The 26,602-nt window shown below is 33.7% G+C and overlaps 4 protein-coding genes across 5 annotated transcripts; 3 read left to right on the top strand and 1 right to left on the bottom strand.

Annotated features, from left to right (window-relative positions):
* Positions 1-1,565: 1,565 nt before the first annotated feature.
* Positions 1,566-2,932, top strand: LOC140821547 (uncharacterized). The gene is made up of 3 exons (XM_073182051.1): positions 1,566-1,684; positions 1,948-2,051; positions 2,679-2,932. Exons 1-3 carry the CDS (start codon positions 1,679-1,681, stop codon positions 2,770-2,772), a joined length of 204 nt encoding a protein of 67 aa, XP_073038152.1. The 5' UTR covers positions 1,566-1,678; the 3' UTR covers positions 2,773-2,932.
* A 3,599-nt stretch (positions 2,933-6,531) lies between these two features.
* On the top strand, positions 6,532-12,568 carry LOC140821540 (uncharacterized). Its single transcript, XM_073182043.1, has one exon. It carries the CDS (start codon positions 6,749-6,751, stop codon positions 7,826-7,828), a length of 1,080 nt encoding a protein of 359 aa, XP_073038144.1. The 5' UTR covers positions 6,532-6,748; the 3' UTR covers positions 7,829-12,568.
* Positions 12,569-17,017: 4,449 nt separating this feature from the next.
* On the top strand, positions 17,018-18,661 carry LOC140821536 (tetrahydroanabasine acetyltransferase-like). Its single transcript, XM_073182036.1, is given in 4 exon segments — positions 17,018-17,515; positions 17,588-17,967; positions 18,043-18,466; positions 18,469-18,661. Coding segments are annotated over 4 exon segments (1,344 nt in total). The 5' UTR covers positions 17,018-17,083; the 3' UTR covers positions 18,577-18,661.
* Positions 18,662-18,867: 206 nt separating this feature from the next.
* On the bottom strand, positions 18,868-23,827 carry LOC140821541 (high mobility group B protein 15-like). 2 transcript variants are annotated; one of them, XM_073182045.1, is made up of 7 exons: positions 23,734-23,827; positions 21,837-22,062; positions 21,489-21,567; positions 20,931-21,093; positions 20,737-20,847; positions 19,864-20,282; positions 18,868-19,533 (listed from the first exon to the last, which is right to left on the bottom strand). In XM_073182045.1, exons 2-7 carry the CDS (start codon positions 22,034-22,036, stop codon positions 19,036-19,038), a joined length of 1,470 nt encoding a protein of 489 aa, XP_073038146.1. In that variant the 5' UTR covers positions 22,037-22,062; positions 23,734-23,827; the 3' UTR covers positions 18,868-19,035. The 2 variants fall into 2 exon arrangements, with proteins under 2 accessions (XP_073038146.1, XP_073038145.1); XM_073182044.1 differs by lacking the exon at positions 23,734-23,827 and having other exon boundaries at positions 21,837-23,596.
* Positions 23,828-26,602: the final 2,775 nt, after the last annotated feature.

The raw sequence follows: 26,602 nt of genomic DNA on the forward strand, positions 1-26,602 counted from the left end.
CTTCGCAGAGAAAAAGTAGGGAGCCCCAAGTAAACTTCATGTCCCTATGCAATAGATATAGACAATATTATTTTGATTTGGTTTGCGTCCTCGTCTTATGGTCTCACATGAGTTTCTGTTTTTTTTATACATTAAGTTATAAATTTTTTTTATTAAAAAACTATTAAAGTTAGACCCAACCACAACACATTGATTTTGAATTGTAAATTCAAACTAGAGTCTTATCCCAAAACTTGAAGTTCCGACACCAAAATGGGCACCTCAAACTTATGATTTGATTTCAGTTCCTACAGATAAAATCGCAGTGGAATTGTTACAATAAGCATAACATATTAAGTTTTAAATATAAATTATACCTACATAATAGGCATGTTATCGGATCGGTTCGGGGGATCAGATTAAACTGGATATATATATATATATATATATATATATATATATATATATATATATATATATATATATATATATATATATATATATATGGATTGTCAGAAGAAGTAACCATACAAATCTTACATGATATCAGATTAGATTGGTTTCAGATTCATCAGATTGAGAATGTAACCCAATCCAAAACGGTAATCAGATTGAGATGGATTGAAATTGGATTGGACCGAATTGGACTGATCTTGCTATCAGTTCATGTCTGAACCGAATTGGATTGAAATCGGATTACTCACGATGTTTGCATGTAAATTAATTTTTTTAAATATAAAATATAATCTTATTTTTACATATAATTATGTATAAGATTCAATGAGATTAAAGTATTTCATATTTAAAGTTCTAATTTACTATGCTTTGTTTGATTTAAAAAATAATTGCATTTATGGATAATGAGTATTTTGGAGAAAAAATTTGGTATGACATACTATACAAAAATTGTTAATATTCATGACTCAAATTTACTAATATTAATAATAACACAAAAACTCAAGTAAGACGGTTTCAAGAGTTATTTTGCGATCTTCAACTCGATTCAATTAATGAAAAAATATTAATTTTTATGCTAAATGTTTCACTTTAAGTTTGAATTCTTGAGATCGTCTCAAAATTGGTCAACTCATATGGCTCATGACATGAAGATTGCAGGTTCGAATGAGACTTACACAATAATAGATATAGATGTACGTGTATTTAAAAACACTCATAAAAATTTTCAACTCTATCACCTTGACGGCATTAAATAGATGATATACAAAATTACAAATATATATATATATATATATATATGTGTGTGTGTATCTATATATATATATATATAACTTATATAAGACGGTCTCGTTGATCGTATTTTATGAGACAAATATCTTATTAGGGTCATTTATGAAAAAATATTACTTTTTATACTAAGAATTATTATTTTATTTGATTTAAATTATTTTACCAATAACTATTTTATAAGTTAACTTAATTTAAAATTATATTTTTGAAGACTTTTTTAAACCAATTATTCCTACCAATTTGTTGGTACGTTCCTACTTCCTACCACTAATCTGCCTAACCAAAAGTCAACTCAACCCAAAAATATATATAAATATAATTAAAAATATAAATAAGAAAACATATATATAATATAAATAAATAAATCTTTCGAGCATCGATTCTTGGCCTCAACCGTGGTGCCGTTGTCTACTCTCCCCAAGCGGACTTTTCTTCTTTTCGCGTATTAGCCATGACTCATATCCTTCCACGATTTTTCTCCCTTTCTTCAAGAATTCAATGTTTTTCTTATTTTTCCAATTTGTTTCGGTTTGTATGATTTAGATCTGCTGATTTTCTTGCTTCAGTGATTATAGATTTGATTAAAAGACATTAGTGCTGAACCTGTGTTTTATTTTAATTTTTTAAGTAATTTTTCCTCTGGGATACATTTAATCTTGATCGAAGTTGCGGCTTTTGTTAGTTTTATTTATTTTTGAATATTTTCTTAACTGGGTTTCACGTGGGAACCAAAGAGATCGTGATAGAGAAAGGGCTCAAGCTCGGACTGGTGGTAAAGGCAAGCAGAAAGATGATGGGTTGACCCCTGAACAACGCCGCGAAAGGTATTTTTTTATTTTAAAAAGTTTTCAAGATTCGATTTTTATCTTAGAAGTTTAGATGTTTTGATTAAGATCTGAGTTTCCACCATGTTTTTTTTAAAATTATTTTTTGTCTAGTTTTAGGTTCATTGAGAGTTGAGAGTGGAATTTTATTCCAATTATGGCTTGATTCGGTCAATTTTGATTTTTTTTGTCCATTATGCTCGACTGCTTGATCGTCAATTGGCTTAAGATTTATGCTTCTTTGAATCAAATATATTAATATTATATACAAGTTCTTCGTGTGTTGTCATGTCTTTTTTATGTAAGTTGATTCTTTTTATGTTTGGAATTAGGTATGTAATCATGGATATGGAAATCTTAATGTAGATAAATACTCTCCAGTTTGTGTGTCTTATAGTCTTTGTTAAGTAAGTATAAGTAATCCGAATTCTGTATGTAAAGTATAGCCTCCGGCCCTCCAAGAATAATCATTTATAATCACGAGTTTGTCTCTATTAGCTCCATGATTCATCTATGTATTTTTTGTTGTTAATTTTAATCATTTAGTAGAGTTTATATTTCACATTAATTTTAATGGATTATTATTATTTTTTCATATCATGTGTGTATCTGTGCATGTTTACATAGGGACGCGAAGGCGCTTCAAGAAAAAGCAGCAAAAAAGGCGGGTCAGGCAGCATCAGGAGGTGGTGATGCTGGAGGTAAAAGCGACAAGAAATAGGGAAGCATCCTCTATTGATGGCTTTCCTGATTTCATATTTAATGTTTGACGAACTGTTGTATACTTCTTTGTTCTCCTTTCTCAATAAGATTTTCAGAGCCGAATTTCTACAGTTGCTATATGAAAGATAATGGATTGTTGGGAAACATTGTGTCTTTCATATCTCGTTGAATTCACTTTTTTTTTTTCGTTTAAGGAGTTTAATATCTGCATCTGGACCGTGATTTTTAAATTTTGATCATATGTGTTGTTAACTTGTCTGCAGAAGCCAGAAAAGCATATGCACTACTTTTTTAAGATGTTGGCTCGCAATTTTTGTACATTATATTCGAGAACATCTACTATTTTAGGGGATACGATCTGGAATGCTTGTTTAATATTTTTTGATAGAAAAATATTAGATAATTGTCTGAGCTGTTTTGATAGAAAAAGCTTCTTGCTATGTTCAATCAATAGAGATTACCATAATGATTGTTTTGAAGTTTTGATATACATGGCATATTTTTTATGAGTCATGAGTGCATGAGGAGCTCGTCGATTGTTAGAACTTTGATGACATAATCATCCTTAGTTTCTTCAAATGCCAATTTTGCATTTCCATATCTCATAGGCTACATAGATTAAGGCTAAATATGAAGGGATACTTCAAAAAGTGCAAGTAAACTGAATTCAAGAGTTTTCTTTTTGGGGTATGGGCCGGAGTTGGGGTTGTGGGGTAGTTACTCTGCACATCTCCTTTCTTTTTCCTTGGTAGTTTGTTACCAGTTACATTTTGTTAATGTTACTTGAATTGCTCACAAGTCCAAATTTTAGTTAAGTTGTCTATTTTGTTACATCCGAGATTCAATTCGTTGAGGTCCTTAAATGTGCATTAACGATGTTAAAGAATCCAAGCTTGACATTTGAAACCAGAATATTGGATGTGAGGTCTCTTTAGTCTTTACCGCATGCAGCCTGAGGTTTTATGTTTCAATCCAGTTTATTCTTTCTGTTCAATCGTTTTACATCTACGAGTTTGATAATGTTTTTTCATGTGGTTTAAGGTGTTCTATGACGAATCTTATGTAGAACTGAGAAATGTTCTTGTCTGGAGCTGAGGGTTTTTCTGGAACACTTTCTAGTAATATGATTATCTTATGAAATGTCCTCAATATCATTGTTTTCGCGTTTGGTGGAACGGGACACTGGGTGGAGCTTGACCAGTGTGGTAGGATGGAGATGTGAAGCAGTAGGATAGATTGTGACTAACTCATTACAGTACACCACTCCTTAGCCGTTGAATCATCCATCGCGCCTTTAGAAATCGCAGATTTCATTCATTTTTTTTAATTCAAAGAGCAATATGGATAAAGTAGAAGAGCATGGAAACTATATGTTTTGGGCAGCAGTTGCTCATTGTTTGATCATACGCAGTGTGCGTGTGGTGATCCCACCATATATCCTTTTTGGTCTAATCCTCGATTTCTAAAGCGACATGGGATCGATACTTGTTATTTTGAAATCTTAACATATCGAACTAAATTCCTGGCAATAAAATTTTGACGATGGAATTAGTCTTACATGAATCATTGATGCAGACTGTATTACGTACGACGGATCAAGGTCTTCTGCTGTGGCGTAAAACGACACAATAAATATGTGATTAATAATCCAGTTTAAAAGATACAATTTTAATTTGGTTACAAACATATGTTGTGGGTTTTTTGGATTATTTTTCTAATATTTTTTTTAAAAAAAAGCTGTTATTACTTTTTCTTTTAAAAAAATTTCAGCTCTTTTTAAAAAAATGTTATTTAATAGTTTATTTTTTTGTTACAAATATATAATTTCGATCGAAAAAAAAAACAGCAGCACGATCATTTTTTTTTTTTTAGTTTTTTATATTGTAGTTCTTAAAAAATTATTTTCTTTTTTTTATATCTTGTTAATTTTTCTTGTATAATTTTTTTAGCCATTTTAAAATTTTTATTTAAAATTTAAAATATGTGATTAGTACAGAAAATATTCTTTTTAGGGATATAAGAAATAATCCAATTTTAAAAATATAAAAAAATTTAAAAAAGACTGGACCGGTCGAACAATAAAATGATACCAAAAAATTGACAAGATAAAAAATAAAATTATCTTATATAAGTTTTTCTTGTGAAAATATTTTTTTTTTAAAAAATTAGAATATATCAACAAAAGTCAAAATATAAAAAAAAAAAAGTTGACTGTGTGGTATTTTTTTTTTTTGTTTGATTTGACTAGTTCAGTTTTTTTCCCAATTTGTTTCTTTTTCACATTTTTTTTAAAATCAGATTATTTCTTATATATATATAATTGTATTTAAAATTTAATTTTTATTACAAATATGTGATTAATAATATTTGTAATCAACAATGAAATTTTTATTTTTAAATAGTTAACAAAACAATTTCTTTTTAAAAAACATTTTTTTATTGTACTTCGTTTTAGCCCCCCACAACACCCACTAATGTTCCTGATCCTTATTATGACAACCTCGAGCAGAAATTGAAAGTCTTGTTTTCATGAGTAGAGGTTTAGCTATTAGTTACGACTGTTTAATAAATGATTATGCTAGGTGATCCGGTTCTGAAATCTCAATTGACATACAATAGTCATCGAATGCTTGTTATAGGACCGAACGCTTTCTGCTTTACCAAAAGCTATAGTTGGTGATAATTGTACAACTCAAATCTTTTAAACCGCACAGCAGCTCAAGCACCACGGTTCGATCGCTCTACCAAGCAGGGACAATTATTGCACTCAACAATCTCCCTTCTCATACTTGCACTCCTTGCAATCAATGAGAATCGAACCCGTGACCTTGGTTCTGATACCAATTGTAGGACCGAGCGCTTGCCGCTTTACCAAAAGTTATAGCTGGTGGTAATAGTGCAACTCAAATCTTTTAAACCGCGCAGCAGTTCAAGCACCACGGTTCGATCGCTCTACCAAGCAGGGACAATTATTGCACCCAACATTTGTGATTGAATTCAGCAGCACGAGTTATTAGATAATTGAGCTTGTCATCATTTAATAATGCGACCAAGTAGTTTGGGAAAAGCTATATTTCGATATAAAAGCAAACTAAAATATGATCACCTAGTTGAGACACCGATCAATACAATAGAATATCAAAATAGTTCATATGGTAGGTATATAAGCCCATAATTATCCTCGTGAATTCTCTCCAAGAAAATAGTTTCAGCATCGATTTTTGTAGGAAAATGTCTAATAATTTAGTTTGCCTTGTTAGATTCTATTACTATGATTGGTTTCATAAGAAATGAAAAATAAAATGAAATGACTAATACAAATTTGATTTCAATCTAAGGCAAAAACTTGTGTGAGACGGTCTCACGGGTTATATTTGTGAGACGGATCTCTTATTTGGGTAATCCATGAAAAAGTATTACTTTTTATGCTAAGAGTGTTACTTTTTATTGTGAATATGGGTAGGGTTGACCCGTCTCACGGATTAAAATCCGTGAGACGGTCTCTCAATCTAATTATTGGTAATGCAAAATAAATAGTAGAAATTGAATGAAATTATTTGTAAAGACGAAATCATCCTTTATTAAAAAAGAAAGAAAATATAATTATATTAATAAATTCAGTAACTTGATTTCAAATGTTTTTTTAATAAATAAGTGAGAGATATATTTTCTCGAAATATGTATAAATAATATTTAATTCAACTCGATAACATCAAACATTTTGCAGTTTCGTTAATTAAAAATTTGATTTTCTTTCAAAAATAGCAAAGGAATAAATTCGCTCCGTTTTTAGGTGAAATCACTTCGTCGGAATCTTCTCCAGGCTGCCGGGCCGATAATCGGAGCTAAATCATCCCCGTTCTGGTGGCTCGCGACGAGGAGGACGTGTCAGTGGACCACCAACTGTTTGATAAATTGTGGGAAAGAGAAATCCCATCAAAGTTCTGGCTTTGAGAGTCTTCTACGGTTACTAAATGGCATCTGTACTCTCAAGAAGAATCGCCATCTTGAAATCGCTGGCGAATACTCATTCGTTCTCATGCTGTGGTCAATTTTTTTCAGATAGAGCCCCGGAATTTTTCGGTCATGGAAGGGAATATTCTGTGACTAGTAGGATTCATCTTTCGCCATTGTTCATGGATAATGATGCTGGCTTGAAGGACTGCAAGATCGAACTCGTGGATGATGAAACCTGGCGAGTTTCTTCGGGGTTAAAGGATGCTTGGATTGACAATGAGAAGCTTGAAGTATTTAAAACCAGGCCTTTGTTTCGCGGTCAAGATAACGATGGTGGTATTCAGGTGGTGAATTCTGTCAATTTAAATGCATATGAGCATGATTTTGATGATATTGAGGATATGAGGATTCGCCGAAATTTGTTTTATGAGCTTAACAAGGATTCCAAAGAGTACGAAGAGTATAAATTTGATTTCCATAGGAGGAAATCTTTGAAGGAGGGGAAGGATAACAACAAAAGCAAAGAGAACAAGAAGAAAGAAACTTCAAGTCCGAAATCCATTTCTGTGGTTGAAGAAACATCAAAGAAGGATCGCCTGACAAAAATGAAGAAAAATAAAGATGATAAAACTGAAATAATTGACAAGAATAGACTAATGATGGATCGGTTTCGCGAATTGGGAGACTTAAGTGCCATAAAGAAGCAAAGAGTTCCCACTTTCAACCAGCTGACGGCTCCCTATCACGAGCCATTTTGCTTGGATGTATACATATCAAAAGGCTCAGTACGTGCTAGCATCATTCACCGGTCGACTAGCAATGTTGTAGCCGTGTCACATTCTATTTCCAAGGATATGAAATTCGAATTGGCGTCCACTAAGAATAGAAGTGCTTGTGCTACCGTTGGTGCAGTGTTGGCTCAAAGAGCATTGGCCGATGACATACATAATGTGATCTACACTCCGAAAAAAGGGGAAAAATCGGAGGGGAAGGTTAAGATTGTGCTTAAATCCATTATGGATGGTGGGATTGATGTGAAGGTGAAGCGGAAACAGACGAACTTGAAAAAAGGTAGAATTTTTGGATTGACCAGATGAGAAAGAGGATAATAAAACAACTTCCCATGTTTTTTTTATCCAAGTACAGTACCGAGAATAATCAGATAACAGCCTTGGTATTTCTTGTATTTAATTGCAAACTCTGTTTTTTGGGAAAAATTTTATATATTTCTTTGATTTTCCTTTATGTTTTCATGAGCGATCAAACAAACATGGGGTTTCTTTTTTTTATTTATTTCATTTCTCTGTTGCCTTGCATTTTGACTACATTTCCTTGGTCTGAAAATAGAGCAAGGAATTTAAGAAGACAAAATTTTATGTCATGATTGTAGTAAAATTATAAGCGTTCATCCATTCTTCTTTGACTTTGATCGGTCCATTTTGTGTCACGAACTATAAAAATTTTCTTGAACTGAGCAAGTTTATCCATCTGACAAATGAAATGTGCATAATGCTTAAGGTCCTGATGGTTTATAGCAACAAAAACAGGGCATAGAAGTTTATGCCAGTAGAAGAAAGCTACAGGGAAATGTATTTGGAATGATTTATATTATTATTCATTGTAATACTCTTTACATAGAGCTGGAAAAACATAACAGAAAACCAAAAAACCTTCCTAATATCAATTCAAAAAATATTTCCTATAGACTTGGTCAATTGACCCAATTATTTAGCAAATCTTGAACCAAAAGTGACGAAGGCGCGTTTCCAACACTCCTCTTTGCCTTAGTAGTTGCAGAGACCTATTTGTTTCTTAGCATTATAAATCTGGCTTGTGGTAGAGCTTTGGTTAAGATATTTGCAACTTGATCTTCATTCTTGCAGTAATACATCTTGATTTCACCATCCTTTTGTACTTCTCTTGAATGAAACAACTTGATCTTGAAGTGCTTAGTCGTTCCATGAAAAATGGGATCTTTGAAATCGCAATTGCAACTTGGTTATCTACATGAATCTGTGTTGCTTCATTTTGCTCCATATGTAAGTCTGCAAGTATTTTTCTGATCCAAATTCCTTGATTTACTGTAGCATTGGCTGCTATATATTCTGCCTCTGCTGTACTTTGAGCTATCACATCTTGCTTCCTTGAACACCATGAGAAAAGACCCTATCCAAACCTGAAACAAAAACCTGTTGTACGTCTCATATCATCAATAGAGCCTGCCCACTCACTATCAAAAAAACCATGAAGCTTAACAATATGACAGTAAGAATATTTAATGCCATAATTTGTTGTGCCCTGGATGTATCTTACAACCCTTTTGCAGCTTGAGAGTGCACTTCACTTGCACAATTCATGAACCTCGAAAGTAAGCTTACAACAAACAATATGTCTGATCTAGTGGCTGTAAGATACATTAAGCAACCATTCAAGCTTCTATATTTGCTTTCATCAACTCTTTCTGCTCCATAATCTTTCTAATTTTTTTCCTTCTCATTCATTGGTGTGCTGGTGCTTTTACAATCTTCCATGTGAATTTTTTTGAGTATTTCTCTTAGATACTTTTGATTTATGAAGACTCCATCATGCTCTTGCTGCACATCCATACCTAAAAATAGGACATTGGACCAAGTTCTGTCATTTCAAATACTTTGAGCATTTCAACTTTAAATTCTTTTAAATTTCCTCGTTGTTGCCGCTAACAAGGAGATCATCAACATAAATAGAAACTATAATTAAGTTGGCACTTGTTCTTTTTACATATAATGTAGCTTCACTTGAAACTTTAACAAATCCAAGACTTCGAAGGTTTTCGTCGATCCTGTTGTACCAGGCCCTGGGGACCTGCTTAAGTCTATATAAGGCCTTTTTCAACAAGTAGACCTTCTCCCCCTGTCCCTTGATTTGGAATCCTCCATGCTGCTCTACATAAATCTCCTCTTGAAGATAACCATTTAAAAATACAGATTTTACATCCAACCGATAAATCTTCCATCCTTTTTGCGCTGCCAAAGCAAGCAACATTCTGATTGTATCCAAGCGTGCCACTGATGCAAAAGTTTCTGAGAAATCTACTCCAAACACTTGACTATACCCATTAAACACATGTCTGACTTTGTCTTTATTCAAAGAACCATCTGCATTAAGTTTGGTCATGTACTAGACCCGTTTGAATTCAACGATCTTTGATTTTTATGTGTTGAGTCTTATCCACCAACTCCCATGTGTCATTTTTTTCAATCATTTTGAGCTCCTCTTTCATTGCTTCAATCCACTTGTCATCCTTCTATGCTTCTTTATATTCTGCAGGCTCAAAAATAGCAACATCACTTCTTTCATAAATATCAGATTAGGATCTTGTACCTTGAACTAGTACATCATCTATGTTGTTATCAAAATATTTTCATGGTTCTTCCAATGACTTCTTCATAGACTCCTCCCAATTCCGTTGTTATCCTCCATAAATTTTACATCTCTGCTCACAAGAATTTTTCCATTATGTGGTTGGAAAATTCTGTAAGCCTTTGAAGAATCTCTGTATCCAGTAAAAACTCCTGGCTCAGTCTTCTTATCAAGTTTCTCTCTTTTTACCTGTGGCACATAAGAAAAACAAAGACTACCAAAAGTCTTTAGATTCAAACTTTGGCTTATAACCAAACCAAGCTTCAAATGGATTTTTTTCTTGTAAAATTCTTCTAGGCAGCCTGTTCAGCAAAAGAAAAAAAAACAGCAGCGTTTGCAGCCTCTGCTCGCAACCTTTTTGGCAACTCCTTCTCATGCAGCATACACCTCGCCATTTCCATTATAATTCGATTTTTTATCTCTCTGACACCATTCTGTTGTGTGGTGTAAGGAGATGTGAGTTGGTGTTCAATGCCATCTTCCTCGCAGAACTTTTCAAATATGTCATTTGTATTTTCTTTCCTGTTATCTGACCTTATTTTCTGCATCCTGCAACCACTTTGATTCTCCACCAATGCTTTATATTTCCAAAATATACTAGCAACTTCAGATTTGAATTTGAGGAAGTAAATCCAGCAAATTCTGGTATAATCATCAATAAATATAATGTAGTACTTATTATCATTTAAAGATGGCATTTTAAGAGGTCCTCCAACATCTGTGTATGCAAGTTGCAGCTTGTGTGTTGATTTCCAAGTTGTTTGAGGGAATGGTTTTCTGGCTTGCTTGCCATATTGACAAGACACACAATCAGATAGCTTGTCTTCCAGCAAAGGAATGCCTTTCACCAATTTATGTTTCTGCATATGTAGAAGTGTATCGTTGTGGAAATGCCCGAGCCTTTTGTTCCATAATTCTGCATTGCTTACAGTGCTCGAAAATGCTATTTGCTACTCCTCCAACATATTTAAAGCAAAGCTTTTTGCTTTAATTTTCACCTTGAACACATCTCTACCCTTTGAATCTTTGATCAAACATCATTTATCTTCAAATATAACTTTGAATCCTTTTTCGATTAACTGGCCAACACTAAGAAAACTTTTATCATTATTAGGCACATATAGAATATCGGTAATATATTTTAGACCTGTTAGACTTTCTATAGCCCACAGTTCCTTTCCCTTTGACGGAAAGAAATTCACCATTTCCAATTTTTACTTTCGAAATGATTGTCTTATCTAGCTCTTTGAAGAGTTCTTGATCATTAATCATGTGATTTGTGCAGCCTCTATTGATCAACCAGGAATCGTTAGAAAAATTTCTTGATGAGAAACATGTTGCAACAAAGAGTTGCTCCTCTTCATGTTGCTCAGTAGAAGGCTTTGCCTCTTTAGGTTGTTGGGACTTGGAAACCCTCTCCATGTGTCCAATAATACCACATTTGCTGCACTTGACATCAGGCCTCCACCAACATCTCCTTTGGGGATGGTTTGTCTTTTTGCAATATGGGCATGCTGGATAGATCTCATCCTTGTTTTTGTCATCTTTACCTCCTCCTAAACTTTCCGCCTTTGCTCGAAGAGCACTCTCCATTAATTCTTCTCTTCTCATCATTGTCCTTTGGTCTTGAGCTTGTAATGCAATCACCCATTCTGCCAAGGAAATGCTTGACAAATCTTTAAATTCTTCTAGCAAAAATTTTGTACTCGTATTTTTCAGGCAGAGATACGAGAATTTTTTGCGCAATTCATTCATTAGAAAAGTCCTTACCAAGTATCCTCACCTTATTACTATAACCAACACTTGTTAGTGTATTCTTTGATGGTTTCTGTCTCCTTCATTTCATTTTCAGCATTTCAGACTCCCTAATAAAATTGAGTACTTGCATATTTTTGGTTCTTTCATTTCCTTGGTACTCCTTTTTGAGATAATCTCAAATATTCTTTGCTGACTCCAAGTTCGTTATTCTTGTAAAGATAGTGCTCAAAATAGCAAAAAAGAGGCAGGCTTTAGCTTTGGACTTCTTAGTCTTCCTCTCTTTGTGGATCTCCTAAGCTGAGTCATCGTAAGATTTTCTGGCAGTGGTTGTACGTCACATTATTCCTCTGTAGTTTCCCAAAGGTCTAATGCTTCAAGATAGGTTGTCATCTTAATAGCCCATACTTGATATTTATCACCATCAAAATTGGTGGTGCTATACGGGAGAAATTTGTTTCTGACTCCATTATTGAAGCTGATCGTGTGTATGGATTTTGGGTTGTTGTTTCACTCCACTCAAAGGTTCCTCAAGAAGAAAGCTCTGATACCATTTTGATGGTTTATAGCCACAAAAACAGAGCATAAAAGTTTACGACAATAGAAGAAAGCAACGAGGAAATGTATTTCGAATGCTTTATATTATTATTCATTGCAATACTCTTTATATAGAGCTGGAATGCTTTATATAGCGACGGCTTTATTCAAACGGTCGCAAGTTTAGTTAGAAAAACCATCGCTTAACACCATTTTTTTTTGTCCTGATAGTTTACATCCAAAGAGAGACGGGAAATGGAAAGGATTGTTTTTTTTTCTTTAATCGATTAATGGGGAATAATTTTGTTATATAAAAACAAATAAAAAGTAGAGAAACGAATGAAATGGTGATTCACTGGCAATAGGAAGAGAATCGACATTCCCAGGGAATTGAGAATCTGCGTTCCAATGGGAATGAGAATTCTGTATATCAAACAAAAAAATGGAACGAGGTTGAGAATGCTTATTTCATTCTCACCTTATTCATACATACTCATTTCTTAATGTATGTTCACGTGAATTATTTATTATTCTTCACATCATTGTTATCTCAGGGTGACCAAAGTCGGTCATTTCAAAACATGATACTTTACTCGTCAACAAACTTCTAGCTTATGATTGTGTTTGCCTCAACTGCTTTTGTTATTGTGCTATACATCTCAGAAGAAGAAAGTGCATGCAATCTTTATTTTATCTGCTTTTGGCCAATTATAGTGGATTTAATGCAAGTGTGTTCAATATTATTTTCATTCAATGTTTCAATATGATATTTATTTCGTCGAATATGTTTAAAGCTAACCAGATTTCTACTAGATTTGCTAACATATTGTAGCATCCTTACCCGGAATGTTATCGTGGGAATGAGGTGTCAGATAAAAACAAAGACATGAGCGACCTAATTCTAAATACATAAATTCAAATATACAAATCATATGAAGAAGCGTAAAATATGCTCGGGTAAATTAGAGTTCAAATAATCAAATCGCATGCTTAGTCTAGAGACGCCTGAGTGTGTAGTCTGTTGTTTCATAATAGTGGGTGGCTCCCACACTCAATTAGGGTGTGGATCTATAATGTCATGTGTCGATGTAGCACGTTGTCACTCATAATAGTGAATGGTGCTTTTGGTACCCAATCATCCACGACAATGGGATGTTTCCTTTTGTATCTCAAATATTATCACAAGTTCTGTATCTCAACATCTTATCCCCAACTATTACTAAATACTTTCATATTATGCCTTAGTCCGTCGTTAGCCCTTTGGGGATGTTTCCTTTTGCACCCCTTGCTTTGTCGGCTGCTCCTCGAGTTTGTCACCTATTCCAAAAGTGTCTCGACGCTCAAAATACCTTAGAAATCTGCTAGGAAACCCCTATAATATTTCTAAAAGTCGATGGAGATAACAGGATGAGAGACGCATTCACAAATGAGCTCGAATGACCTATTTATAGGTTTAATATGGTGAGTTCGGATGCTCCGAACTGCTTTATCTGCTAAGCATCAACTTCTCGCTAGCCATGCTGGATTCCATCAGATGAGGGAGTTCAAAAGCTCTAATCGCTGGTCATGTTTCATGCTTTTGATTGCTTATCCGATTACAGAGATCGGAAGATCCGAACGAATTCGGAAGCCGGGTTTTGAAGGTCTAAAATCTATAGGGATTTATTTTTTTTTTTGCAAACCAGGTTATCACACATACAATGCATGCGTTTATCAATGTGTAGGCTAACATCATTTTTCATGAATTTCAATAATTTGTTATGTATAAAAATTATTTTCAGTTAATAATGGCAAAAAAAACCTTTTTTTCTTTGAAGATTGTGTGTATTGTACCATTATTTGCTAGTCATTAATTTTGATATTCTATCATTAATCTAAAAAAACAAATGCATATTAAATAAGTTATAACTCCAAGATAATTAATCCAAAATTTATAAATGAAACATTTTATTAATAAAGATTCAAAATATTAACTTCTATTACAATTGAAAAAAAAAAAGATTGATATTCGAAAGGACACTAAACGAAAAGACAATTATTCCATACTTTCTTGAAATATCAGCAACAACTTATGAGGAGTCTAAACTCTGATAAAGGATAAAACATTAGAATCAAAAGTGAATTATTAAATTTTTCTATCACATCACCATCAATCAAGTTATAAATATTTTTTATTTGAATTAGCAGAGAAATCAGAGATATCCAAGTGAGTTATATCAACTGATCATCATCAATAAATTTTATCACTATTTTCCTTTTTCTTTGATTGCTTTTTGGTAGAGATGCAGAAGATACTTCGTCGGACGATAAGTACAAGACCAATGCATTTTCATTCCACATTTGAAACACTTATGTCCATATTCTTTCGAGTTTTTCTATTTTGTTTTTTCATTATTAGATTTTTTGTTGAAGCCATTATTAGATTTTCATTACGGTGGTTTGTTTTACATCTCTTTTCATCTTGTTGATAACATTTTCTTTGACCATGACCATAACCACAACTTCTTCCATTTTATGATTTTGAGTTGAGTTAGCATTCATTTCAAAGAGGGACATTTCAAAGAGTGACGTTGCTTTTGTTTCAGAAAAAGGTGTAGAGCTAGTTGCATACTGTTGATAATTTTACATGAGTAGCTCATTATTTAGTTCGACATGAGATAAGCTTGGAGTATTTTTTTTAAATCCATGCTTACGATATTGATGTCGCAAAAGAATATTTGATGCATGAAAGTGGAGAAAATTTATTTCTTATAAATCTTAATCAGTAATTTTTTCTCCACAAAGTTTGAGCTTCATACTAATCTTGAATAATTAGAGTTATAATCGCTTACAGATTTGATGACATCTTACATGCAAAGATGAATTCATTCATAATAAACTCTTGGAGAACTATGGTACTGTGATGGACAATCTTTTTCTAAAATTTTCCAGAGTTTTGTGGTATTTTATAATAAGATACTCAACTTTCAATCAATCATCGAGATGACGATAAAGGAAAATAAGTTTTTTTGCACGATTGTGCATGCATTCTTTGTTGTTTTTCTTTTATCGTACCTTTCAAACTCTTAGAGACAAGATGAATTTTGGCATCCAAAATCCATCACAAACAAATTTTTTTTGTTAAATCAAGTGTTTCAAATTTAAGTTTGGTAATATTTGTCATAACAACCACCATATAAATAAAATATAATTAAAATAATGGCATTTATAGAATAAAATTATATTACCATTGTAAAAAATAAATAGGTTAAATGATATAACAAATTATGCAATAACAACCATGTGTTATCAATTTTACTATGCAATCATAAGAAACAACATTGACATATATCTTTTATGTAACATATCATTTATTTGGTTGTCAAATGTAATATAAGAATGAAACGAGACAATTTATAATTATTAAGGCCTAAAACAAGGAATCTAAAATTTTAAAATTCAACTAGAGCTTAATTAGTTATTTAAAGAATTTAATACTAGAGTAGGTCTCTTGTGAAACGGTCTCACGAATCTTTATGTGTGATACAGGTCAACCCTACCGATTTTCACAATAAAAAGTAATATTCTTAGTATAAAAAGTAATATTTTTTCATAAATGACCCAAATAAGAGATCTATCTCACAAAATACGATCCGTGATACCGTCACACACAAGTTTTTGCCGTAATACTAAACTTATAGCTTGAGAAGTGTATAATTAAATATTTCAATTGATTCAAATCTACCTCTATTACCATATTTATGAAGCAATAAAATATTTATGATTGCACCAAAAATATTTATGTTTATCCTAATCTTTCTATAAAATATAAAGAAGGCAGAAAAATATGATCCATTATTTCAATTGATCAAAGTATAATTTATTTATTATATTATATTATATTATATATAATAAAGTAAATCAAAAGCCAGATATAAACCAAGAGGACGGAAACTAAACAAACATGTTAAAATACGATAAGAAAATTAAAAACAGGATGAATGTATATTTTAATCAATATTCATAAAAAAATATTATCAATCTTTAATCAAAATTCCTTAAAAATATAAAATTATGTTAGATCCTAAATCAGTATTATTCTATCAAAGTAATAATTTTCAAGAATATTAATTATTTTAGAACTTACTTTTAAAATCGTAGATATGTCAAAATTGTAAAACAATGTTATGTTGTTTCCAGATCATCTATATAAAACAAAAATTATGCTACTATTTTAAAAACATCAATACTAGATCCGAGCATCACCGCTAATTATACAATTTCAGAGGTATTATAAAAACCGAGAGAATAGGTTTCTTGTGAGATGGTCTCTCACGAATCTTTATCTGTGAGACGAGTCAACTCTACCGATAAATACAATAAAAATTAATACTCTTAGCATAAAAAGTAATATTTTTCATGGATAGTCCAAATAAGATTTATGTTTCACAAAATACGACATATGAGACTATCTCACACAAATTTTTGTTAAACTGAAATTAGAAATTATTGTAATTTATATAAAAAAATGTTATAATTTAATAATAAAAATAAGAAATAAAAATAAAAATAAAATAATAGAGTTCTAACAGACATACGTACATGAGGTGACAATATATCCACGTCACCTTCTTCAAGCTCTCTTAATCCACCACCTAATTCCCCGTTTTCACAAAAGAATGCAAGTCCACATCCAAGAAACCGCCGTAGTACCGCCCAGCAAACCGCCGTTTGACGGCGATCAAATCCTACCTCTATCGAACCTCGACTTAGATCGAAACAATGACGTCATACTCCGTTATCTTCGTGTTTACGCCAACCACCACGCCCGACAACAACCTCCACACCCTTTCCAAGTTATAACTGTCGCGCTGTCTGCCGCCCTCGTTCCATACTACCCGTTTGCTGGGAACCTCCGCCGCCGCGCCGAAGATGGCCTTCTTGAATTGCATTGCCACCTGGGTGATGGAGTGCCGGTGGTTAGCGCGATGGTCGACTGCCAGTTGAGCTCCATCGATTACCTTGATGCTGAATCGGAAAACGAGCTTACAGAACAGTTGGTGCCGAACCCGAATCCCAATGAAGACGTGATCCAACCTATGATGTTGCAGGTCGATAACTTATTTAAATTACTGAATTCCTTATGATCACCCGACTGAATTTACTATTATCGGTACTTGCAGGTGACAAGATTCGGGTGTGGCGGGTTTGTTCTGGGTGCAGCCATACACCACGCAATCTGCGATGGGCTTGGAGCGACCTTGTTTTTCAATGCCATGGCAGAGTTGGCGCGTGGTTCGGGTCGGATCACGACTGATCCGGTCTGGAACCGGTCCACTTTACTCGGACCAAGAAAGCCAGCCCGTGTTGAATTCGGGATTGATGAGTTCTTGAAGTTGGACAGGGGATTCTCCCCTTATTCGGATTCCGGCAAACAGGTGTTAAAAGAATGCTTCAATGTGAAAGAAGACTGGTTGGATAATCTGAAAGGGCTGTTATACCAGCAATCCGGGATAAAATTTACCACTTTTGAAGCATTGGGTGCTTTTATATGGCGAGCAAGGTAAATTTTCTATTAGATTATCAAGATTTTGTGGTCATTATTATAGTTATAAACTGGTTATTATACGTGGATCAGGACAAGATCCTGTGAAGTCCCAGGAGAAGAAAGGGTCACCTTCGCATATTCAATTAATGTCAGAAAAATAGTCAGTCCGCCATTGCCAAATGGATACTGGGGTAATGGCTGTGTTCCAATTTACATCCCCCTTCTCGCCAAAGATGTAGCGGAGCAGCCCATATGGAAAACCGCAGATTCAATCAAGAAGAGCAAGCTCAACGCCACCGATGAATATGTACGTTCCTTCATCGATTTCCAGGAACTGCATTATGCGCAAGGCGTCACGGCCGGGTCGAGAGTGAGCGGGTTCACTGATTGGCGGCATTTGGGCCATTCAACTGTGGATTTTGGATGGGGCGGCCCTGTTGCGGTGGTGCCTTTGTCGAGGCGCCTGTTGGGCAGTACGGAGCCTTGTTTTTTCTTGCCGGGGAAGAGGGTGGTGGGATGGTCAAGGTTTTACTTCATTTGGACGAAGATGCAATTCCTGGTTTTAGACAAGAAATGGGTAAGTTGAATAACCTGGATAGTTATGACTTGCTGTCTGCACTCTAATAGAAAAATTCATTCTACTTTGTATTACTAACGTACAAGCAAATCCATCACCAAGAGATTTGAAATCTTTATATTATTTCCATCCAATATATACAACTTATCAATCCGAATGCGACCATAACGTTTTTCTTATACTTCCATAGTAAGTTTAGCATATTGCCTATGCATTAGGCCATTTTCTCGTTCTGTAGATGAATTTGAAATGATATGCTTTGATGGAAACGTCAAATGCACCAACATTGAATCAAAATGCATATGATTTGAAAGATGAATTTTCTGTTCCCAGATTATGCGTTTGGATTACATAATTTGGAATCCAAATATTCGAAATTCATCTTAATTATCTGGATACTTATGATATAACGAAATCTCACATCCATAATTTAAAAAGTTCAAAGAAGGAAAGCGCGGGACTCTTAACCAAAGAATGGTTACTGCCCAGCCAATGGCAATAAGATCTCATTCGTTACCACTAGTACTACCAGGCAATGGCAATAATTCTTTCTCTTCAACAGGAACTGATACTCCATCCTCACCACCTGTTAACACATCCTCCTTTCCCTGCATTGCAACGTCCCCCGTATTTTTCTCTAGTCTTGTCTGCAGCTCAAACGCCTCTTCCTCAGCCAAGATTTCAATATCCACATTTTTCAAATCCATATTTTCTCCTGAATATGCCCCGAAAACCGAGTCCTTTTCATACTCTTCCAAGTTACTTTTCTCACTTTTGTCGCTCTCATCAGAACTGGTTTCATGATCGTTCCTGTAAGCTGATGTAGCACCGCCTTCCAAGTCGAGGTTGCTGTCAAAATCCACTGAGTGAGCTTCTGGTATCGGAGGATGCTGCTGTATAGGTAATGCGTTGCTGGTAACTTGTCCTGTCCTTAATCTTTCCCTGTAGTCTTCCATCTCCAATTTGTATCTTTCCTTGTCTTTGTTTGCCTTCTCTTGATAAACCTGAATTTAACAAGATTATAGAGGAGACCTTTTATCATATTTCATGCTTTAAATACATAACGAGCGATAAAGGGAATTATATAATCCCGTTGATGACACATGGAATATGAGATAAAAATTTATTTTAGAATACAGCAACCAAAGTAGACTACACATAGAGATTACAAGCTATTTGTGTTTGATATGATATTGTACATAATGAACTCTCTAGCAACTACTACACATCCATATTTGCTTTGCGAAAATAACCATCCGCTGTTGCTAGAAAAGCACTTTTTTTTAGTTGAATAAGGCTATTCACGCATATATAGGATGGGATATCAAACTTACGGTTCTTTCAGGATCTTGTAACTTGTTCCATAATTCCCCAATCATTCTACTTATCTCTCTATCTCTTCCAGGATAAAGTGGTTTCAGCCTGGAGTGCTGCTCGGCAAAGAAAAAGTTATAACCACTTCTGTTAGGCTTGGGATGAGCAGGATCCCTCTTCCTCATTTCTGATTTCTTCCTACGTTTACGACGTGGAGCTCCCAGTTTCGTCTTGGAACCGTCCGTATGATGAACAAAATCATTCTGAATTTGGGGCCAGTTCTGATGGCTGGGAGTAGTCCATGCTTCTTTATTGGGTACTTGATAAAGAACCCCTTTGAATTCCTCTGAACCAAATTTTACTGTAACAAGATACCCACCCTCGAATTTTCCATCGATCACCCCACAAACTGGGGTACCAGCTGATAGTGCAACTGAGACTGCAGATCATCCAGAGGTAAAAGAAACGGTAGTTCAGAGAATGTAAATAAATCAACAACTTCCTTGTCAATGATGAAGAAAATTAAGGATCAATGCGAATTAGCAATATCACAATGATTTGAACATATTTCAGATGGAAATGACTTGGATATTCCTCACTTTGTAGAATCACCAAAAAAATTACACTTCTAATTTCTGTTCTAAGACCATGTCCCTGTTTTCCTGTGTCAAAATGGGATGACATGAACTAAAGGTTTTGATGTTGGACCAAAATGAAGCGGAACCTTTAAATGCCGGATGAATTGCAAAGAACCCAATAAGCTTAAGATGAAAAGAGGAATTCCATGCTAACTAAAATCCGAAACACATAAGCTCATATGGAGTTACCTTCGTTAAGGAATTATCCAAAAGAAAATGATCAAGAATTGTGTAGAAACAGAGATGAGAAAAAACCTCCGGGCACTGGTGCTGCTGGAGTAACTCTATCTTGTACTGGAGTGGCATGAGTTTGTTCAGCTGAACCTAGCGGTGGAGCAGCACTTGAAGATACATATTGAAAAGCATCTGCAGAATATGCACGCATACGTCCGTAAATCAAGAAAAATATTCTAAAAATCAAGAAAAGACAGTTGGACATTGAAACGGACCAGTGGCTGAAGGAGTCCAACATGTGGCTTTAAAGAAGTAGATTTGTTCGTAGTGGTAAATCAACGAGACATAATACTTTCGAAGTATGAAAGAAGCATTCGTCGCTGAGGAAGGAAAGTTGAAAGCAGCTGTAACTTCCTTCCATTTTCTCTCCTTTACAACCTGTATAGTACAAGCGAGCATCGATAAAGAAATCTTGGTAAATAATACAACAAAAGCTTAGTTTTCTTCTTAGTGATCAGCCAATTAACTCACTGATGAAGCAGTTGATTTCTCAAAACTTATTCCAAGATCAAGCTACAATGATGCTTACACGTGTGTAAAAATATCGATTTTGTTTCCCATTAACAGGAGAGATGGTTCTGGTTAATATATCAGGATGTGTGCACATGAACCACTGATCAAGAAAACTTTTTCTTTGCGTCTCTGACTCCATGGATTATTTATGGTTTCGGATAAGCTAGGTACGGTATAACCACCATAGAAGAAATGAACCAAATCACATGTTATCCTTAGCATGCTGACTTAGAACCAACAAAATCGGAGACCAACCTAACCTTTGCAATGCCACCACGAGAAGTGACTTCCATGAAGAGGCGATACAAGTCTAAGTCCCTACCCCCCACAACGGGAATCCTGAAAACCATATTAACAACCAAGTTAATGTAGTTGTGAAATCAGTGAATAAGAGCAGGAACATGATTAGAAAACAGTTGCAAACTCCTAAGCAAACGAAGGGGAAATTCTGCATCAAATGATCAGCACACACACCATAGCAACTTAGAGGTACTAGTGATCTTCAAGTCCGATATGGGATAAAGTTACATGTCAGAGAAAAATATCGGTAGAACAAGGTTAAAGGAACCCGAAAACTTCTAAATAGAGACAAAATAAGAGTAACATACATGAATTTAGTTCCCATGGAAGCATGCAACTTCCTTAAAGTCTCCATAAACAGCTCTCGTGAGCTGAAAACGTCATCATATGTGGCCAATGGAGGTGGGTAGGAATGAAAACTAGGGGCTGTTTGGCAGTTGTCTGCAGCAGTGGATGATTCCATCTTGCCACTTTCACCTCCCTCCAACATTCCTTTTTCTTCCATCATCTACTTCACTTTCTCTACAGTCTAAACTGCATACAAACATAGGTTCAAAGCATACAAAAATGTGACTGTTACAAGAACGGAATAAGACATTTCTCCGCCAAGAAAAGAGAAAAATTTCATGAAACACCAGCCACTAAGCACGAGTTAAAACATTACTACCAATCATGCATATGTAAATACATTATGGTATATAAAATGCATTCAAGAAAAGGGGCAAAAATCCTAAAACACAGACTTGAAACGCAGACAGAAGAGTCCTAAGTCCTAACTGCATTCGTGCGTAAGTGCAGAGGATCCAAAATTATGACTTATTATAAGAATAGAATAAAAATATGTCTCAACCAAGAAAATAGACAAATTTCGTTAAACACTAGCCATTAAGCAAGAGTCAATGTTAAAAATTACTATGTATCATTGCAGATGTGAATACATTAAGGTATGTAAAATGCATTCAAGAAAAAAGAGACAAAGCCCCAAAACACAGACTTGAAATGCAGGCAGAAGGCCACAAGAAACAGCCAGAGGGAACAGAGAATATGTATAACTACTGTCTGCACTCAAGAGAACAAAGGAGAGCAAATACCAGATTTCATCTGAGATTTATAAATGCAAATTAAAATACACTTGCAGGATGCAACTACCCCACTTTAGTAATAAATTAACTCCCAATAGCAAATCAACAAAGCCCGAGAGAAGCACAAAGTACACTACTCTAGCTGCCACAGCAATCAATTCTTCATCATCACCAAGAAATTCTTGTCATACGGACAAGTAAAAAAACTCTTTTCAAATAAATACATGAATATTCTTGTTTTAACCAATTTTTTGCTCATCCCCACGCACCAAATCCCATTAATATACTTTTTCCACTCAAGGTGAATCAGAAGAAAAATGCTATGGAACTCAAATAACATTAATTGAACCTGTAGAAGGGCAAAAACCCCACAAAATATTATAACATTTTGGGGTCATTGGTTTCTATGAAGTAACAAGATTTCAAAATATTTCCAATGTACAACAGTTAAATGCAAGAGCCTTTTAGAGGTAAGCAAATATAGAACCTAAACCCATAGAATCAGTACTTCTTCTGGTTATTACACGTAAGAAGAATATAAATGAACTGTATATACTGCAGCACTATGCCGGCTATGTAATCTTTAGCTGACATTTAAAAGAAATGACAAGCAATTACTACAAGATATACAGTTTTGATAAGGAAAAAATCCCTCGATAGCGCATGCATTTACAAATATCCAGAAGTCTATTCTATTCTATACAATCCAATCCAGCCCTTTTCATCTGACGAGTTTTCAGATTCCACCAGTCAGATTTGCGGGGCATTTTCCAAGAATCCTACGTGGGTATCTCAAAAACAGATTTTTTTTTCAGTCTGTTCAAGAAAGTTCATATTTCAAGATCGGTACTTTTTTTTTAGCCATTTCGAACGTCTCCTAAAACAAAAAGATCATTTCGATCTATGAAATATATACCCAGATGCATTCAATATTCAAACAAACGAAAGATTCTTCTCATGATGTGAAAATATATGTTACAAAAACTAAAAAAATAATGAAACGGCACCCAAAAAATTATACAAAGAATGAATCTTGGAAATGTATGGTAATATATAGTTTATCGGTAGTTACTGCTAAAAGGGAAAATGATTTCTCCGATCAAAGAAATGCGAATGGACATACCAAACGGAAGGCAATTTGCATGCTGGAGATATATGATTATTATGTCATATTATTGATATGTTTATATTATAGTAAAATTGCATCTTGAAGAAACATTATCTTTGTAGGTTTACCTTATAAATGGCTGAGTATTCAAACTTCTTAAATACATTCTTTATTTGCATTCGGATTTGTATATGATTTTTGATGTAACTAAGGTAGGACTTTTAAAATGAGAGATGATGAGGAAGGATATATACATAAAATCTTTTGTACCCAAGATATCAGAATTTGGAGAGTTTTTTTTTTTTTTTTTTTTTTTTTTTTTTTTTTTTTTTTGGGATTGATGATTTAGATTAAAGATAAAATATTGTTGATTTTAATCTTATTTTTCACCAAAAATTTAGGGGAATTTGACAGGTTTTATCGTGCACGTGACTCACACTAACTTTTTTTTTTATTATTTATCATCTTCTCTCGTGTATGTTCGTTTTTATTTGCCCAAAACATTTAAAAAAATTATTACTAAATTATCATTTTATTTTATGTAATTTCTTGTTCAATAAATGCAATAAAAATAAACAAGTGAAGAAATAGGTAGTAAACATATATTAGTAGGTTGATTTTTTTTTAATTGTAATTATATTTTGAGAACTAAATTTAAATAAAAAAAACCATGAATGGAGATGGTTTGATACTTTGATATATCATATGTTGTGCTAAATCAGTAGTCCAACCACGTGCGCATTAAACATCAAAATTGAACAAGAAAAATAAAAACAAAAATAAATCGATCTCACAGATCTATTTTCGTAGGTAATGTTAACTCGATTCATATTAAAATTGAAAACTAATATTTTTAATATAAAATAATATTTTTCATGAATCGAGTCGAGTTAGATATTCTTTTTACAAAATTAACTCATGAGAGAGTCTAAAATGAATTTTTGCAAAAATATAATGAACTAAATAAAATATAGCTATTTAACATTACTAGTAGATAGACTAATATTTAAATTTATAGTGCTAGATAATTTAAACTTGACAAAAATTTGTTTGAGACAGTCTCACGAGTCATATTTTTGAGACGAATCTCTTATTTGGGTCATCCATGAAAAATATTATTTTGTATGCTAAGAATATTACTTTTATTGTGAATATCGGTAGGGTTGACCCGTCTCACAGATAAAGATTCGTAAGACGGGTATTGTAAACTTATTCTTGAAACTTATACTCCAAAAATATTTAAATATAGCCATTATGGAAAGTATTGTAATCATTTTTAGTCTTATATTGAGTTAATTTATCAAAATAACATTTTAGTCATGTTAAATTACACATGTATTTTAACACTATTTTTTCCTTTCACCATCAATTTCTAATTAGGTTTCTCACAATCCTGCATGTTGATTGAGATTATCATCATTGATTTTTCTTTATCATTTACAAAATTAGAATACGACAAACTCGAATATTCACGGCCAGTTTTTGAAAATATACATCAATTGAATAACTTGTTATTATTCATATATTAATTTAATAATAATTAAATTATAGAATAATTTTTTTACCCACTAATTTTTCAAAATTAGGTTTTAATGCATTGACTTTGAAACATAAACAAGAATCCAAAGTTTTAAAATTCGTTATGCGCTAGTCGAGTGTCAGACCAGCACTTAGCGCTTAGGCGCCGCCAAACAGATTCCAAAGTATCAACATAATAAATCACATACTAGAACTTCAACACAATAATATCAAATTTAAAATGAGTTCAAAATTATTAGAATATCGCAAATCTACTTCACTTCTTCTTCTCCATAATTTTCAACAAATTGTTTTTCATCGGACACAAACTCAATATCAGTATTGTGATCATCATCTTTTTCTTCGGATTTTCAATAATTCTCGTGAAGTTCTCTCACTCTAGATCTTCTTTGGGATTGTAGATTTTATCTGGTCCAGTTGTTAGTAAGTCCCGAACTTGGTTCAACTTCATCTTCTTCCCGGCCACCATCCACAATCCAAACTTTTGCACTTGAATCATCTTTTGCAAGGACATAGACATTCCTTTATTTATCTTTTTGTTTGTTAAACAATCTAGTATTAAATTAGACAAATACTAGATTGTTTAACCTATTGTCATCCGACCCATTCTTTTTTTTTTGTGTATGAATTTACAAAAAATGATAAATATTTTAGTTAGTAACATAAGAATACACTTAAAAAATTAATACTTTACTTTAAATAAAATTTAAGCTTATTCTTTCAAATGCACTTTAATTTCTCACACACATATGAATTTGTAGTCAATGAAAGTATCATTAATGCCAATCTTAGCAAGTTGAGCGCGTGAGCACCATAGGTACTCCACATTGTACATGGATCAAATGTATCGTCATTTTTTCGCATGCTTTTGTTGTCAATGCTTTCCCAAATAACCCGGTCTTGTCTCTAAAATTTGAAAGTTCCTTATTAATATTTGTATCTTGTAGTTTGTTGGAACATTTCATGTTCGTAATCTTTGCTTGATTTTGATGTTAACAAAACTTGTTATTTTTTACTAATAAATCTACCTAAGCGCGCAGAAAGCTGAAACTGAATTAATTAGTTATGAGCCAAAACTGAAGCTGTTGAAAACGCCAACTGACAACATCAACTGATCAACCAAACTGAACCAGAATAACTAATGTGTCGTAGAAAAGTTCAACTGAATGTTCAGCTGATAGGTAGTTCATCAGAAGACCTTCACAAACCCGGCCAGCTGATGAAGATCCTAGCTGACTAGTTCGACTGAAGTAGTGAAATCAGTTCAAGTTGACGAGTCAACTGATCTCACCTCACAAGACCAATTCAACTTACCAGTTCAGAACATCAGTTAGGAGCAATCAGT

The sequence above is a fragment of the Primulina eburnea genome, unplaced genomic scaffold, assembly GCF_022965805.1.
Source record: "Primulina eburnea isolate SZY01 unplaced genomic scaffold, ASM2296580v1 ctg625_ERROPOS2042916+, whole genome shotgun sequence".
In the NCBI taxonomy this organism is placed as follows: Eukaryota; Viridiplantae; Streptophyta; class Magnoliopsida; order Lamiales; family Gesneriaceae; genus Primulina; species Primulina eburnea.